General features: G+C 37.6%; 1 protein-coding gene across 1 annotated transcript; it reads left to right on the forward strand.

Moving 5' to 3' along the window:
• The first annotated feature begins 552 nt into the window (after nucleotides 1-552).
• LOC133515634 (uncharacterized) lies at nucleotides 553-15,549 on the forward strand. The gene is made up of 16 exons (XM_061848203.1): nucleotides 553-1,281; nucleotides 2,278-2,362; nucleotides 3,116-3,320; nucleotides 3,879-4,073; nucleotides 4,772-4,994; nucleotides 5,253-5,472; nucleotides 5,750-5,969; nucleotides 6,106-6,371; nucleotides 7,296-7,483; nucleotides 10,520-10,613; nucleotides 11,240-11,438; nucleotides 11,887-12,084; nucleotides 14,044-14,266; nucleotides 14,418-14,637; nucleotides 14,894-15,113; nucleotides 15,258-15,549. The coding sequence occupies exons 1-16, from the start codon at nucleotides 1,138-1,140 to the stop codon at nucleotides 15,532-15,534; spliced, it is 3,177 nt and encodes a 1,058-aa protein (XP_061704187.1). The 5' UTR covers nucleotides 553-1,137; the 3' UTR covers nucleotides 15,535-15,549.
• Nucleotides 15,550-16,571: the final 1,022 nt, after the last annotated feature.

Consider the following 16,571-nt stretch of genomic DNA (forward strand, 5'->3'; position numbering starts at 1 on the left):
GGATGATCTCATCCTGATGATGAACATTGGTCCATTTTGTCCATTTTTTCTTCCTCAGGGGTCGTCCTAACGCGACAACGCGATTATCGCAAGTTCGCATCAAACATATTGAACTCGAATAGGTGTCCTAATTGGTCGCGCGATTGTCAATTAGGACACCTATTGGAATTCAATATGTCTGATCGCGCGATAATTGCAAAGTCTCGTTCTATTAGGACGACGCCTCACGTTGTCCCGGCATTTTGCCACGCCTCGTGGGAGCCTGGGGTCCGCTTGGAAACTAATCCCAAGTATTGGCGTAGGTACAAGTATTTACGAAAGCGCCTGCCATCTGACAGACTAACTAGGTAAACTAGGCCTTATTAGGATTAGTCCAGTTTCCTCCCGATGTTTTCGTTTACCGAAAAGCGACTGGTAAATAATGTCATTCAGATATCGTGCATTTCGCTCGTAGGTATTTGTCCTATGATATTCGCGCGAGCGGGACGCATGATGCGGGATGACATCATCCAGATATCATTCTGATCTGATATCTATCTGTACCTGTCAACTCCTGCTTACCTACTTCAAATAAACTGTCTGTGACCTGGGACTCATGCTGTTATGACCCTTGTCTATTATTAGAATCGGCAAGGTCAGTACTCGAACAATATCATTATTGAATCAGACACACAATAAAGAAGTACCATAGGCACCTAATATATTCAATAATATATTTTACATTTGTAAATTTACGAATACCTACAGATAGTTTTCCTAGTACGGTCACGTCTGAAAATATCGATACGAAAAAGTGCCAAAAACATGTATACAACTATACATTTCCCTAATATATGGGCCATAAAGTCGTGTATCCATATTTTTGGCACTTCGATCGTGTCGATATTTTCAGACGTGACTGTACCTATATTTTTGTATCATTCAAACCTTAATTTATTAACAACGAGTTACGTTTTGTATCCAAGTACGATGCAATGCAATAGCAATCAGTAACCAAGGCAACTACTGCGCGGCAAAGACGCCTACCAGGCCGTTCCATATAGCGACACTGATAACTATCGATTAAACCGCTGTTATCTAAAGTTACCTAGATCAAAATAGTATCATAACATGTAAAGCTAAACATATTATTTAAAAATGTTTTTTAAAGTTTTGGTATTTGTGAGTTTAGTATTAAGCGCAGATACGTACAAAGTATTGGTGTTGGCTCCGACCCCGTTCCGGAGTTTGGGTGTGCTGGGTGAGGCCATTGTGAGGCATCTTGTTGAAGCGAAACATGAAGTAAGTAGACAATTGGTTAACAAAAAAACGCAAATATACTCATTTATTATTAAGGTTGTCATCACCAAAAAGTATTTTCATGGTATTTACGGTTTCTTAATAAAAACATTCTTAACAAACGTTAAAGCATAGGTATACTAAAGGTGTACATCTTTAAAATTGCCTACTTAGAATAGTACACTATACTATACTGATGTTCTCGGAAGATTGCCGCTTGTCGGTTTATTGTCATAGGCAGTTCTTATTATTTCACGAGAAATTGTCTGAATTGCACAGAATTGCATTATGTTATCTTAGAATAATATTTTTACTCTACTTATACAATAACACTGCAAATGTATCGTAGTGCAAAATATTCGCATAAAAATTGCAGGCGTTTTAATTTTTTTCGTGGTAAGTATATAAAATTCTCTATTAGGTCTTAATTGTATAAGACAGCTAAAAGGTCACAGTCACAATATTAAGTAATTTAGATAGGTACTACATTCGGACTCGGTCGCAATTTAGTACCTACCTCATTTATTGTAGGGTACAAAAATGGGCTTACGGAGACAATTCAATTAACTCACTCAAATATAATGACCGAAAAGCTGACCCTAACTGTCAATTACATTCGAGATCACAAACATCTTTACAAGGCAAAGTTCTACAAAAAAAAATTTACACGACACACTGGCAAATAAGATCTTCCCACTATATAATTCGCTATAACAACCCTAAGAGTATATCGTTAAGAACTATTTTCGCAGCATCACAATCGCCTCATTAGATGATAGGTGATAGGTACCTATTACACGTATTTTTGGCAATTCATAACTATATTTATTGCGTCTGTGGTGGGATGAGAGGTAAACGGTAATTAATGTACCTACATTTTTATGACGGTGTGTAATTAAATTCGGGGAATTGGGCTGAATGAACGCAACAAGCGACCTATAAGCCCGTCCCTAACTACATACACATGCATTGTAATTAAATTACGTATCCCTATTTCAGGTCACATTTGTCACGGCATTTCCAAAGGAAAATACTAAGAACTATCGTCAAATCGATGTTAGCGACAATGCACTAGCTCTTGGTGGTAAGGTTCAAATTTTAGAGTGAACAAAAATTTCACATAGCCCACTAAATACAGATACGTGCCAATTCTTCATAGATATAGATATTCTTAGTGAGCGTCAGGATGGCAGGTGGACCTCAGCAAATTTCAACGAGGTACCTTCTGTGTACCTCAGTGTACCATTAATAGAAATCAGTGTACCTCTCCCTGTACGAAATATTTAAACCCTTAATATTCTGTTCCCTGAGTACGAGATATTAAAAAAAAGGTCCGACCTTGACGTCAGGTTGGGGGGGTGAACCTATTAAATCTTACATTGGTTCACTCAAAATTACGTCCAATATAACTATATTGTACATTCAGTGTACCTTAGTGTACCTTCCTTAAAACGACGGTCCACCAAAGTGGACGTCACTTATTTTTGCGAGAAATGCAGCTATTTTTACTAAAAGTATAACCACATTAATTTTATATGAAATTTAATAAAGCAAGTTTTTTTTTTTTTTTTTAATATTATAGGACATTATTACACAAATTGACTAAGTCCCACAGTAAGCTCAAGTTTTTATAAGTCCACTCTGGCGTTAGGAAGGCGGGTAGAGCTTTTTTTAAATATCTCGTTTAAGGAAGAGGTAGACTGGTTTCTATTGAAGTTACACTGAGGTACACTGAAGGTACAATATAAATAAATACATTTGATTCGCCGCGTTTAATCTTGTATTGTTATTATATATATTAGCCTGCCTAGCAATTGACCGACATTTCATATTCCAGGTGGTGATGATGGTGCTTCGTTAACTGTAGCATGGGTGCTGGAAAACCCCCAGCTTATGAACGACATCCGCTATCTGCAAGATGTAGCGTATATAATTGCAAATGAAACATTCCAAAATAAACATTTTTTGAAACTTTTACAAGATCCCAAAGAAGAATTTGATGTGGTCATCAGTGAACTATACGAAACTGAGTTGTATGCCGCGTGAGTTATACCATAACATGGTTTGAAGTTTTTAAATGGCACCTTTTAAGCGAAGCTTTTTTAAATAAATTAGGTAACTAAGAGGGAAGAATAGCTTTGCGATCCTAACGAAAAAAGGTACTTTTTCTATGAAATTCCATTTCTGGAGAAAACGGTTTCCACTAACTAAATCTTAACAAATTACTTAGATTTTGATGTCGATCCCTTCAGTATAATATATTCTATATAATAGGTTTATAGGTTTCGATTTTTTATTTTTTTTGTTCTGCAAGTTAAAAAAAGGAAAACCTATGAACCTAGTTTTATCATTGTGTCAATAACATACAAAAAAAATCATGGAGAACGGAAAATATTAAGAAATGGAAAAATATTTTTTCTTTTTGTATGGGTGAGTTTGAGTACGTGCTTTACTCTTAAGACGTATAAAATTTTGGCTCTTGCTTTAGTTTTAATGACACAGGTTTATTTTTTAAGTTAAATGAAACTTAACATTCTGAAACATCGGAAATATAGGTAATTTTTTTTTCGATATATACGATTGTAAATAATGACTTTTAGCTTGGCTGCGTTATACAAATGCCCATTAGTCTGGAGTTACTCAATGGGTGCCCATTGGATGGCTTTAAGACTGGTCGCAGAGGCCACTAATCCAGCGTTTGCCATGGATTATCTCTCACCGGAGGTACCTCCATTCGACTTTTACGGAAGACTCAACAAGCTTTGGCTGCAAATACAGTGGAGTTATATTAAATGGTAAGACTTTAATAATCTTAAAGATACAATATTTACTGCCAACTGTACTGTGCTTATGGGTCATTCTCAAAAAATATGTCTGCTGTCTAATGGCCACGACCCATACAAAATGTATGAAAAGAGTTGTGGCAATTATACGCAGCCGCAGACATATTCTCAGAGAATTACCCTTATAACAATCATCATCATCATCTTCCTCGCGCTGTCTCGGCATTTTGAGACAGATCATGGGAGCCTGGGGTCCGCTTGGCAACTAATCCATCTGACCTGTTAACCCATAGGGTAAACTAGACCTTATTGGGATCAGTCCGGTTTCCTCACGATGTTTTCCTTCACCGAAAAGCGACTGGTAAATATCAAATGTTATTTCGAATATACGTTCCGAAAAACTCATTGGTACGAGCCGGGGTTTGAACCCGCGTCCTCCGGATTGCAAGTCGCACACTCTTACTACTAAACCACCAGCCCTTCGTCAACAATCATCATCATCAAATCATGAAAACATGGAGGCCAAAGGTGCTAAAGTTGCACCATCAGATTTTATGGCATAATTGTTTTCAATTCCATTCAACTTGCAGCACTTGAGTTTTAGTATTTGGACCTAATTTAACTAGATTGATTTTGAGGCAACCAAGAAAAGTGTAACTAACAATTTAAAAGCTTATAGATCGACTTCAAAATTAATTTAATCTTTTCAGGGCAGAGACCATGCCTAAGGAAAGAGCTGCTTACGAGAGATTATTGAAGCCAATATTCGAAAACCGAGGGCTCTCTCTGCCAAGCTACGAGGACGTAATGTACAACGGTTCTCTGATATTAGCTAATGACTATAAAGGCAATGGTCTGATGCCGAGTACGCCTCAAAACTTCCAATTTATTGGAGGCTACCACGTAGAGACACCTCCAAAACCGCTACCAGAAGTAAGTTGGTCTTTGTAAATAAACTATACGAATGTATATTCCTCAACATAGGGTCAATACCAATGAAAAACCGGTCAAGTGCGTAAGTATTCCATACTTCACAAAAAAAAATCACAACGGTTTTTTCACGCTTGACTATGTTTTCCTGTCATCTATAGGTAGGTAAATAATTATTTTGTGAAGGTGGGTTCTTTGAATTCCTACTATTCATTGTGTGTTGTTTCTACCAGCGACGTGAGAACAAACCTTATTTTTTAGAATATTAAGAAAATATTGGACAACGCAAAACACGGTTTCATTTACTTCAGCATGGGCTCTATCTGGCAAAGCAAAGACATACCTGTCAACATTGTCAACGGCCTGCTGAAGGTATTTGGTGAACTGAAAGAAACAATTATTTGGAAGTACGAAGACGTGCTACCTAATTTGCCAAAAAATGTTCACATTCTAAAATGGGCACCGCAGCCTAGCATTTTGGGTAAGTTTTATAGTTTTAAGGTAGACATTAAGAAGCAATTGTTTTACAATATATTTTACCATTTATGTATTTAGTATATTTAAGCGCTTTTTAAGCTTGATGGAACCAAGAGCTCAGCAACAGTTTATCGTAGTGAACACACACGTTTAAATTCCTTGTGAAAAAAGCCATGAAACTCTTGTATGAGTGGAACAGTCTTCGACGTAATAGATGTTTATATTTACAGAATGCTTACATGTATGGTAATAATAAAACATGATTGTTAATTGATTTCTAGCTCACCCCAAATGTCTGTTTTTCATCACGCACGGCGGACACTTGTCTTCGATCGAGACCGTCCATTTCGGAGTACCTACAATAGGGATTCCGATCTTTTTCGACCAGTTTATCAACATCAACAAGGCCATAGCCAACGGATACGCCACTAAAGTGGACCTCACTTACAATCTCCACAATGACTTGAAGATCGCCATTAACAACATGCTTGCAAATTCGACGTAAGTGTAAATGCAGTATTACGAGATCGGTTGTTATGACGCTGAGATCTTTGCTAACCTGAATTGTTATTACGACTATTGTTGAATAAATGTAAATGTGTATTTTAAATTAATCATGAACATGTGTACTTACCAGGTTCAAAGAAAAAGCGAAGGAGTTGTCCCAGATATACCACGACCGTCAAGTCCCACCGGGCGCGGAGCTGGTGCACTGGGTGGAGCACGTGGTGCGCACGCGCGGCGCGCCGCATCTGCGCTCCCCCGCGCTGCTGCTGCCCTGGTACCAGAAGATGTACTTAGATCTCGCTGCAATAATCATCAGTGTTGTAGCCACCGCATTTATTTTATTCACACGATTGTTTCGTCGTAATTCTCCCAAGGTCAACTCGGAAAAAAAGGAAAGTTAAATTATATTTGATACTGTAACACTGTATGTATAAGTAGCAGTATTTTTTTGAAAAACTACGATATGTGCTACTAAGGTAGTTAAAATAAAAGGTAATAAATGTAATAATACATATTGACATTTTGTTGTATGCTCTCCTAACAATAAGATAAATAAGTAAGTACAATAAGTTTTTGACAAAAATTTCATTGCTTTTATCGCTGACTGTACTTTTCTTTCCACATGAAACTAATACTCATCGAGACGATTCTAAAAACCCCAAACAGAAAATTAGGTTGTATTGTTTTATCACGAAGTTGCCATGGCCACCTCCTGTCTCTATCATCAGATCAGTTCGATGGTACCATAATATTGCATTGTCACCAGACTTATATTATGTATGCAAAATTTCAGCTCAATCGAAAACCGGAAAGTGGGTCAAATTTAGCTTCCAAGATTTGACCCACACAAACATACATACATTAGGTAACTAAAAGGGCAAGTTAAATAAAATTAAAGATTGTAAAAACGAGATCTTCATAGACAAACTCTACAAAATGATCAGACAGACAGATATCTAATGTACATTCATAACCAGCATGATCTTTATATTTTAGCAAATAGGTTAATATTACTGGACAAAGGTTTTTCAAACCTCTCCAACATGATGGGGCGAAGTGTCAAGATCGCTGACAACCCTTAAATGAGGCCTACACTACAACTGTTGTAGAGGTGGTCGAGGTCGAAAGGAGCCGACATGTAGACTTGAGTGTACCACAAAATAAACAAACCAACTCCAGAAGTCAGTGTAAAGAACATGCTTATTATAATATTACAGCTATTAAAAGGTCACAGAGGCTAGAAGGTCGCGGTCGCAGACGATATATTTTTATTAGATTGCAAAGTAAAAAAATAATACCCAATTTATTCATTCCGGCCCTGACCGCCGAGTGCGATTGACAACAGCACGGTTGCGTGTGTCCCCGAGATGTTTAAATTTGCATTATTGCTGTGTTCCCTATCATATCTCGATGCGTACAAAATACTGTTGCTGGCTCAAATGCCAGTGAGGAGTCTAAATATTCTAGGAGAAGGATACGTCCGGCATCTGCTGGACGCCGGGCATGAGGTCAGTGTTTACTAAGATAGTGTCAAATCAATTATGAGGTGCAGTTCAGAACGTCCGGTCTTGACTGATAAAATGGATTAGATTGAGTTAAACTATTTTATGTGTTTATTCTGCTTAAGCCTGATTATTTTTGATAGCATTGAATATACAAAATATAAAATAATAATAATACCCCAGCGACCCGCGTGGACAAAGGGCTGTTCAGGACTGTCAGAACATCTTTGCAATAACCCAGTCTCATTGTCCACCCAGACTTCAATCCATATACCGTTTTACTATTCACTTTTTATTTATTTGATAGAAGACATAAAAATAAGCGTGACAGAGTGGTCAGAAACAAGACAACGAAAAAATTTTTGACCCAAATATCATACATTTTGTAAAATAATTGTTATAGAATTTAGAAGAAGAAATTTGGGCAAGCAGATATTGCTGGGAGCATCTTAAAAAAGAAAAAGGTATTTGAACGCTCCTTTAGGTAGAGTGGGGTAGAGAGGTTGAAGAGAATACCGTATAGGTGAGTAAGAATGTGAGAATTGCGTCGCAAACGTATGGGAAGCCACTTGAGCTGCGAACGATAATAGGATAATAGGATTACATTATCACATTTTCGCAAGTCATAAATTAACCGGATGCAAACATTTTGAAGACGTTCGAGGTTATTTCATGTGTAGTTGTCATAATGTTCCTGTGGTACAAAATGGTACTAAATACTAAGAGTACTAGAGTACTACTATGTCCTTGCCATTGGCTTATTGTTTCACAGTTAACCACCACCTGTCTTTGTGAATTAAGAACACAACTTACTTAATACATACAAGTTAAATATTGTAGAGAATTGAAGAGAAGAAGAAGAAGAAATTGCCGTCCATGCCTAAAGGGTCATTATGGCAGGTATTGAATTAAGTATAGATCCTAAATCTACGATAAATGAGCTATCTAATATAAAAAGAATCATGACCCTAAGTCCCATATTTAAAAAAAAACATCAAACCTACACATGCTAAAATTGCACTTTTGAGAAATCGTTAAAAGAATCTAATTTAAGTTATGTTTTTTTTTTATTTGACTTCCAGGTCGTGAAAAATCTGCCTTTGATTAGAGTAAGTCGCTTATAAGAACGAAATTAAGAAAAAATAAATTTTCGTACTGTTCTTTAATATGTTGTAATTTGAACCATAGTATATATTTGGATATAATGGAATTCACATCTTAGGATAGAAATAATACCACAAGCTATACAAAATATATATTTTTTATCAAAATGTCATAGTGATTATATTTTTATCTTCCTCTACATATAACTAACAATTTTTATACAGTGACTTCTAAATTATATTTAATCAGTCTATAGAAGTATCACAAAAGCGTTATTATTATTCTACAAGTTTCATTTCTCTAGTTATAAACGATTTGAGTTTCATAAAAATCACAAATTTACTCACATACATTTGGGAATAGGGTCCTTATGACCAATCACAGGCAAAAATTATTGATAATTACAGTATAGCACTATATTAACACTATTTATTTACTAATCTTGTATTAAAACATAATACCGAAGAAAAAGTGTTATCATAAGTTTACTAAAAATCTTAATAAATACAAATTATATTCAAATACTTAATCATAAGAGTGATTCTCATAAACGTTGTTAAATTATACATTACTGAGTTATCCCGGAAGCGAACTAGTGTCCGACCGAAGCTTCGGTTTCGGTTTCGGCCATTTTCGGCCAAAAAATTATGTTTCGGCCGTAGTTACAGGTTTCGACCAAATATCGGGAAACCTTTCGGCTGACCCAAAACTTACGTAATGGTACTTCGTTGTGGTCACATAGTGTGAAACTAAACTATGTGACAAAGACAAAAAGTTGGGGAACAACTAGGACGACAAAATTAATATACTGATTAATTAAGAATACACAATTCCCTTAATGCGAACGCGCCACTAGACGGTCGATGCAGTCTTTATATATGTATAAAAGCGGTCTTATGACATTTTTTTCAACGATTTGAACAAGTCTACAAAAGTTTCCGCCGAAACTAGAGCCAAAGCCGAACCTTCGGTTTCGGTTTCGGCAAAAAAACATGTTTCGGTCAGACTAACATGTTCTGTCTAAAGCGAACACATTTGCACCACCAACCACCAATCGGTAACCACTAAGGAGCTAAGGTGCAGCGAGCGAATTGTCGCGTGTAGGAGAGAGACGGTGATAGCGGAGGTAAATGACAAAGGAAGAACGGCTATGTTTTGCCACGCCGCCGCCAAGTGAGATTTTGGTGAGATTTGACGTCGGCAAAAAAAATTGTACCTACCCATAAAATAAAGTATACCTATGTATTGTGAAGGTTGGAAACCTTCACAGTCTCGAGATAGATAACTGGCAACGATTATTTAAATTCAGAACTATCGCCCTGCTAAAGGAATAAAGATCTGCAGGCGATTTCATTCTGAAAGTTGCAAGCATCTGAGTTACTCGATAGTTGTATTGTGTTATTTGTGTTGTTTGAAGAAAAAATGTATATAAAATAAGAAATCTACCCGGAGCGTTTACATTCCCCACCTCAGCTAGACCGTATCTCTTTTACAGTATATAAATAAAACGTGCTTATAAGAAACAGTTACTACTACATTTTATTGAACAATTTTTATCAACAGATTTATCATTCTTGTATATGGTCTGCCATAAGGACCCTTTTCTACTAAATTTTGAACCCAATTTTAATATAGAAATACTCAACGTACACTTGTGAAACCGAGCTACAAATACACGTCTATCTGTATATTTTACTATTTTGTATACAATTTAAAAAAAAAAACGAAAATTTTGAAGCATCTTACAAAAACGTCAATATCTCCGTAACTAGAAACTGCCATAAGGACCCTTTTCTTATGGACAGTCACAGATTAGAGGAGCTTATGCTTAATAAATATGCCTTTAGTTAAATAGGTAGGTATGTGTCCATACGTTTCTAATGTACATACATATGTAAGTAATTGAGATACAATAAAATAGTGAATTCTTGCTCGTAGGTGACCTACATATCAGTTTACCCGCCAAAAAATATCCCAGAAAAGAATTTTCGTCACATCGACCTCAGCAATACGCATATGGATCTTATAAGCCGTAAGTATTATTTTGGAGTCCTGTGTAGCATCATCGTTGAAGCAGACATATTAAATAGGTACAGGGTCGATCCAAAGCTGTTCACTGAGGAGTGGAAATAGAGACAAACTCCACAAAATGTAAAAAATTTAAGGCAAATATTTTCTTGACTTGACATATGTGCTTCGTTGCGTTTATAATGATCATCATAAATATATGATCTGCATTCTTGTGGATGAAACAATCTCCATGTACATATTTCTTTCTTCAGCTTATCCTTGGCAGCCTAATACGACACGATGTTCACTTTCCTCTTCACTTAATAGATTCCCTTTTGGCCTTTTCTCTCTTCCTATTTTCTTTTCTATATTTATAAATGCATCTCGCAGTTGCTATCTGTATCATTCCATCGTTTACAACATTTAATAACCATTTCGTAAACCTAATCACAATGAGATAAGGTCGGGTCGGCCAGTTTGGTCAGTTAAACGTGTTGCTGATAATTCTCAGTGTATAATAAACGAAATGTCAACGATAACCTTAAAACGGGGTTACATATATTATAATATAACAGCACCATACTTGTCTATGAACAAAAAACTCTTGTTAATATGTGGAAATAGGTATAACCTGTCTTATAATTTCAGAGGATGATATACTTAACATAGGTCACTTAATGCGGCACCCACCTGCTGAACGTGCTGACATAGAGTACATACAGAAAGTGGGTCTTATAACCGCATATACCACATTCGAAAATGAGAAAGTGAAAAAATTTTTAGAAGACACAAGTGAGCACTTTGATGTGGTAATCAGTGAACTTTTTGAATCCGAATTGTACGCAGCGTAAGTACCTATGTATACGATGAAAGTTGAAATGAAACATACGTTTGCAATAAAAGTATACCCGTAATTTCCTTATCATTATTTATTATTCAGATGCATTGTTCAAGTACCTATACCCGACCAATACAAGTAACAATATGTGCACAGGTAGATCTCTGCAATAGTTCTACCTGTGCATACGTGTACCCGCAGTGCGACAGCATGATACCAATGATAATATAGTTAAATCAACCACTCACGAGATTGATGAACAGTGAAATCTTTATTTTTATAAAAAGGGTCATGGCTGGTAGCTACAGCTACCATAATCAAGAGTAAAACTAACATATTTAACCTACCTTACTTAAATAAATTATTTGGCAAAATAAACATCAAAAGTGCGGATCATTGCCAATTAAAATCAACGTCATATAAGGCAAGTTTATTTATTATTATCTGTAAATTACAGATTAGGCTCTCTATACGACTGCCCGTTCATCTGGGGCTACTCCATGGGCCCGCACTGGCCTGCCTTGCGACTCGTCGATGAGACCACAAACCCCGCGTACGCGATAGACTACTTGACGCCTGACATCCCGCCGTTCCACATGTGGGCACCCCGGCTATTAAAGTTCTGGACTCAGATCAAATGGTTCTTTATAAAAATGTACGTAAAACTTTCGTTAAATACCACGTTTATACCACGACGGTGGCAAACAAGCGGCTCGCCTGATGGCAAGCAGTCACCGCAACCTATGGACGCCTGAAACTCCAGAGGTATTACATGCGCGTTGGTGTGAGGATGAACACCTTTCCGACGGCAAGCGGTGCGGTGATAGAAAGTGGCCGTTGGCATCATTTCAAACAACTCCTCAGAGCACAGCCCATTGTACAAGCGGTAGAACACGCCCAAGGAGGCAGTCTCTCCTTAGACTTAAAGGTTCAATACCGCTTGCGAGTTTGGAATCGTCAACGATTCGTACAGCGCGCCTTTGGACTGAGTCGAAGGGTCCAAGCTGGCATACAGGTGCTCCTGCCCAGACGTGACAGCAATACTCCATATGGGGTCTGACTTGCGATTTATATAGCAGCAGTCCTTGTCCCGAAGTAAAGTATCGCCTCGCTTTATTGAGCACACCGAGTTTTTTGGATGCCAGCGCAGCCTTCCCTTCCAGGTGGCTACGGAATTGGACGTCACAGGTGATGTCGATACCGAGGATCCCAATACTCCCTGACAATCTCTTCATAATCCCAATACTCACTGATCATCATCATCATCTCATTGTCAAAGTCGAAGACAAGCAGCCAAGTGAGCCAAGTAATCTTCATAATACCCACGCACAGTAAGTAGCTTGCAGCGTCAGAAATAGGGTCCACAATCACTCATTCGCATAATTATAACACACCACACAAATTATATTATCACAAAAAAATAACTGCTAAAAACCCTTGAAAACCCCTTCAAACATACTGATACTGAACACAACGTAGTTATTTACATTCTCTTTGACACTGACACTGACATTGACAATCCGAGCCAAGCGGCCAAAGGAGGTCGTGTGATGTGATGGTATCACGGACGTAGACCTAATACAGTCTCTGCGAAAAGATAAGAGTCGTAGAATGTATGGGCTCCCTTACATTCCTCGACTCTTCTCTTTCCGCACAGACTGACTTAGTTGACTTGACTTAAAGTCCTACGTCCCCTAGGTGGGGCAGAGGGCGTCCACAGTGCACCGCCATCTCGTTCTGTCTTGGGCTGCGTGCTTCGCCTCAGGCCATGATAGCACGATTGCTGTCAACTCGGATGCCACTGAGCGCCGCCAGGTCTGTTTGGGACGGCCTGATCCTCTCTTGCCTTGCAGGGTCCATTCTAGGGCTTGCCTAGGGATGTGGTCGGGATTTGGATCCGTACAGACTAGCGGTCAAATAATTACATTATGTGTCTTTAGTCAACCAAAACTTAACCATAACACCGCGAAAGATGTTCATAGGAGACTTAAGAAAATGGTCCGTAAGAAAGCATCAATCCCAAGAATTGTCAAATCCATATAAGCGCCATCGACATATACCTTTTTATTGCCTTCCCTATAACGTAACATAATACGTGTTGGGTTGGGGGTACGTGGGGGTAAGGACTTAGGTACACATAGCGTACTTACACGTACTTTGATAAATCCCAACCCCAACATATGTATTGTGTTACATTATTGGGAAGGCAATAAAAAGCTATATGTCGATTAAATACAATAAGTTACGTATAGGTAAATAATCAATTGCGATAAAAAACGGGACTATAAGAAAACATAATATATTAACGCTCATTGTCAATACTAGGTCATACTGAAAGTTCCTGGAATCTATTTTTTTTAATCTTTAAAAAAATCCCTGACATATCATTTTCAAACAGCATTCCAAAAATACAAATCATCACCGAACAAATTGTATCTAGGAATAGACAATAAGTTATATTTTCAACAAATAAACATTTTCAGTGCGTGACCTCTAAATGGCTCATTCAAGAAACTTTCTGTATTACCCACCCACATTAATAACTGCATACGATAATTGTAGTCAGTTAACTAGTTGTCAAGTCTACAATATTTTAATCCTTTAATAATTACAGGACCAACGTTATAAGACAGGAAAGAACATTCTACAAACAGTACTTTGAACCACTCTTTGCAAAAAGAAATAAGCATCTACCTGACTATGAAGACGTAATCTATAACGCTTCGATGGTGCTGTCGAATGAGTTCCCTGGAAATGGTTTGATGCCAAGTGTACCTCAAAACTTTAAATTTATAGGAGGTTATCATATCGAGACACCTCCAAAACCACTACCACAAGTAAGTATACTTAATGGTATTTGTGAAAGGTAATAATTTTAATTTTACTGAATAAGTAGTTTTGTCTCTGATTAGAACTTACAATTTAGCCCCAAATAAGTTAATATATGGCGTAGCTATTATTTGATATACTTCATCAAGAACTTTTCAGGAAATACGTACAATTTTGGACAATGCCAAACACGGCTTTATTTACTTTAGCATGGGTTCAACTTGGAAAAGCAAGGACATACCAAAAGAAATCACGAAAGGTCTCCTAGAAATGTTTGGAACTTTAAAAGAAACTGTCATATGGAAATATGAAGAAGACCTGCACAACGTCCCAAAAAACGTCCACATTTTGAAATGGGCACCACAAACTAGTATATTAGGTAAGTATTTACAGACTTTAGTTTTTTTTCCTTTTGACTGACATTTTTAGTAAGAAATGTTACTCAACATTCATACAAGCTAGCAACCGTAAAGCTTTCTGGAAAGAATGGAAGTTACTTTGACTCTGTATCTAAAACACTCAAGCGTTTTGATTTGTGCTAAGTGCTAAGGCTACTCTACCTCGAGGTCTTTTAGGACTCTTGCTATCAATAAGGGGTATTTTATAGATAAAATTTAAATATGTTTTGTTTTCAGCTCACCCAAATATTCTTTTCTTCATCACCCACGGAGGACTGCTGTCTTCCATTGAATCCGTGCACTTCGGAGTACCAGTCATCGGTGTACCCATATACTTCGACCAGTTTATCAACATTAACAGAGGGGTACAAAGGGGAAGCGCCCTCAGAGTAGACTTGTCAATGAATTTGCCTAAGGACCTGAAAGTAGCGATTGATGCGATGGTTAAGGATAAAACGTAAGTTTGCTTAGGAATAGTGGCTACCTTCTAGGAGAAGCTAGGGTAGTGAACACGAACTGTACCAGCCCAGTTAGATACCAGCCCCCACCCTCTTTTCCATCCCGTAATTTTTTTTTATATTGATCACGTGTTATTTTTTAGATTCAAGAAACATGCAAAGGATATATCTTCGATTTACCACGACCGTCCGGTCCCCCCGGGCACGGAGCTGGTGCACTGGGTGGAGCACGTGGTGCGCACGCGCGGCGCGCCGCATCTGCGCTCCCCGGCCTCCCTCATGCCCTGGTGGGAGAAAATGTTCCTCGACGTTATAGTTTTTATTATAATAATAATCACGATTATTGTACACTATGTCACAAAAGCAATAAAACGCGTGTTTGGGTCCAAAAAATTCGTAAGCAAGAAAAAGAGAAATTAAATATCGTTTACTTTATACACAGTATTTTTTTCTTCTTGAATTCGTTTAGACTAAAATACCTACCACCATACAATCTTACTATAATAGTATACCATCTTGACATGATAGTATATAAACAAAGGACGCTCAATAGAATATCTAACGGAATATACAAATCTACATGGGCGCTCGCTTATACTATACCCATTTATGACAAATCAAGCTCATAAATAATCTCATTCTACAGCACAACATCTTGCATATTGCATATCGACAATTAGGACTTTTACGCCTCGGACACTAACCGCACTTAAAACGTAGTGATTATATGCTCTTTGACCGCACTCTCCGAGCGTTACGAGCGTGCACTAAAACGTAGTGATTATATGCTCTTTGACCGCACTCTCCGAGCGTTACGAGTGTGCACTAAAACGTAGTGATTATATGCTCTTTGGCGTGCACGAGCATGGCGAGCATTCCGTGAGTTATGTGACCCTTGGGTTATTGTGAAGAAGGCCGAGGGCCACACCGATACGATTCAAACCCTCGACAAAAATGAAAGCAGCGCCTTCTATTGAGATAAAATCTATCTTACTTATCAGAAAACCTCAAGCTGGTGATGAAGCTAAATTGCTAACAACAATTTATTGGTATTTGTTCATATCGCTTAGAATACTGCTCGCACCTATTAATAAATGAGTAATAAATAAGGGTTAGATAAACTAAGATTTAAGCCATATCGCCCATATATCTCAAATATATGAAGCACAATCGATACAGGCCGCCGATATATAAATAAATAAGTAAGCATAATGTCTACACCAAGTCCACACCTCCTAATGAGTATTGAATTCTTTGTGGTCCACACTCCATACATTAGATACAAACATATGTATAATCTCAAAAATAAACTCGTGTACTTATGGAAACGTAGTGATTATATGCTTTTTGTTATGGATAGGGAATGCTAACCGGTTAACCGGTTAACCGGTTACCCGGTAATTTGACCAATATTACAGTCGGTAAAATACCGGTAATTTCCAGCCGTAACCGGGAAT

Source organism: Cydia pomonella, chromosome 2 (genome assembly GCF_033807575.1).
Source record: "Cydia pomonella isolate Wapato2018A chromosome 2, ilCydPomo1, whole genome shotgun sequence".
NCBI lineage: Eukaryota > Metazoa > Arthropoda > Insecta > Lepidoptera > Tortricidae > Cydia > Cydia pomonella.

Bases quoted from the DNA above. Each gene is read 5' to 3' on its own strand.
- LOC133515634 (XM_061848203.1), top strand. From the start codon at position 1,138: ATGTTTTTTAAAGTTTTGGTATTTGTGAGTTTAGTATTAAGCGCAGAT. The intron at 5,473-5,749 runs GTAAGTTTTATA...ATTGATTTCTAG, and splicing joins ACCGCAGCCTAGCATTTTGG to CTCACCCCAAATGTCTGTTT. The intron at 5,970-6,105 runs GTAAGTGTAAAT...TGTACTTACCAG, and splicing joins AACATGCTTGCAAATTCGAC to GTTCAAAGAAAAAGCGAAGG.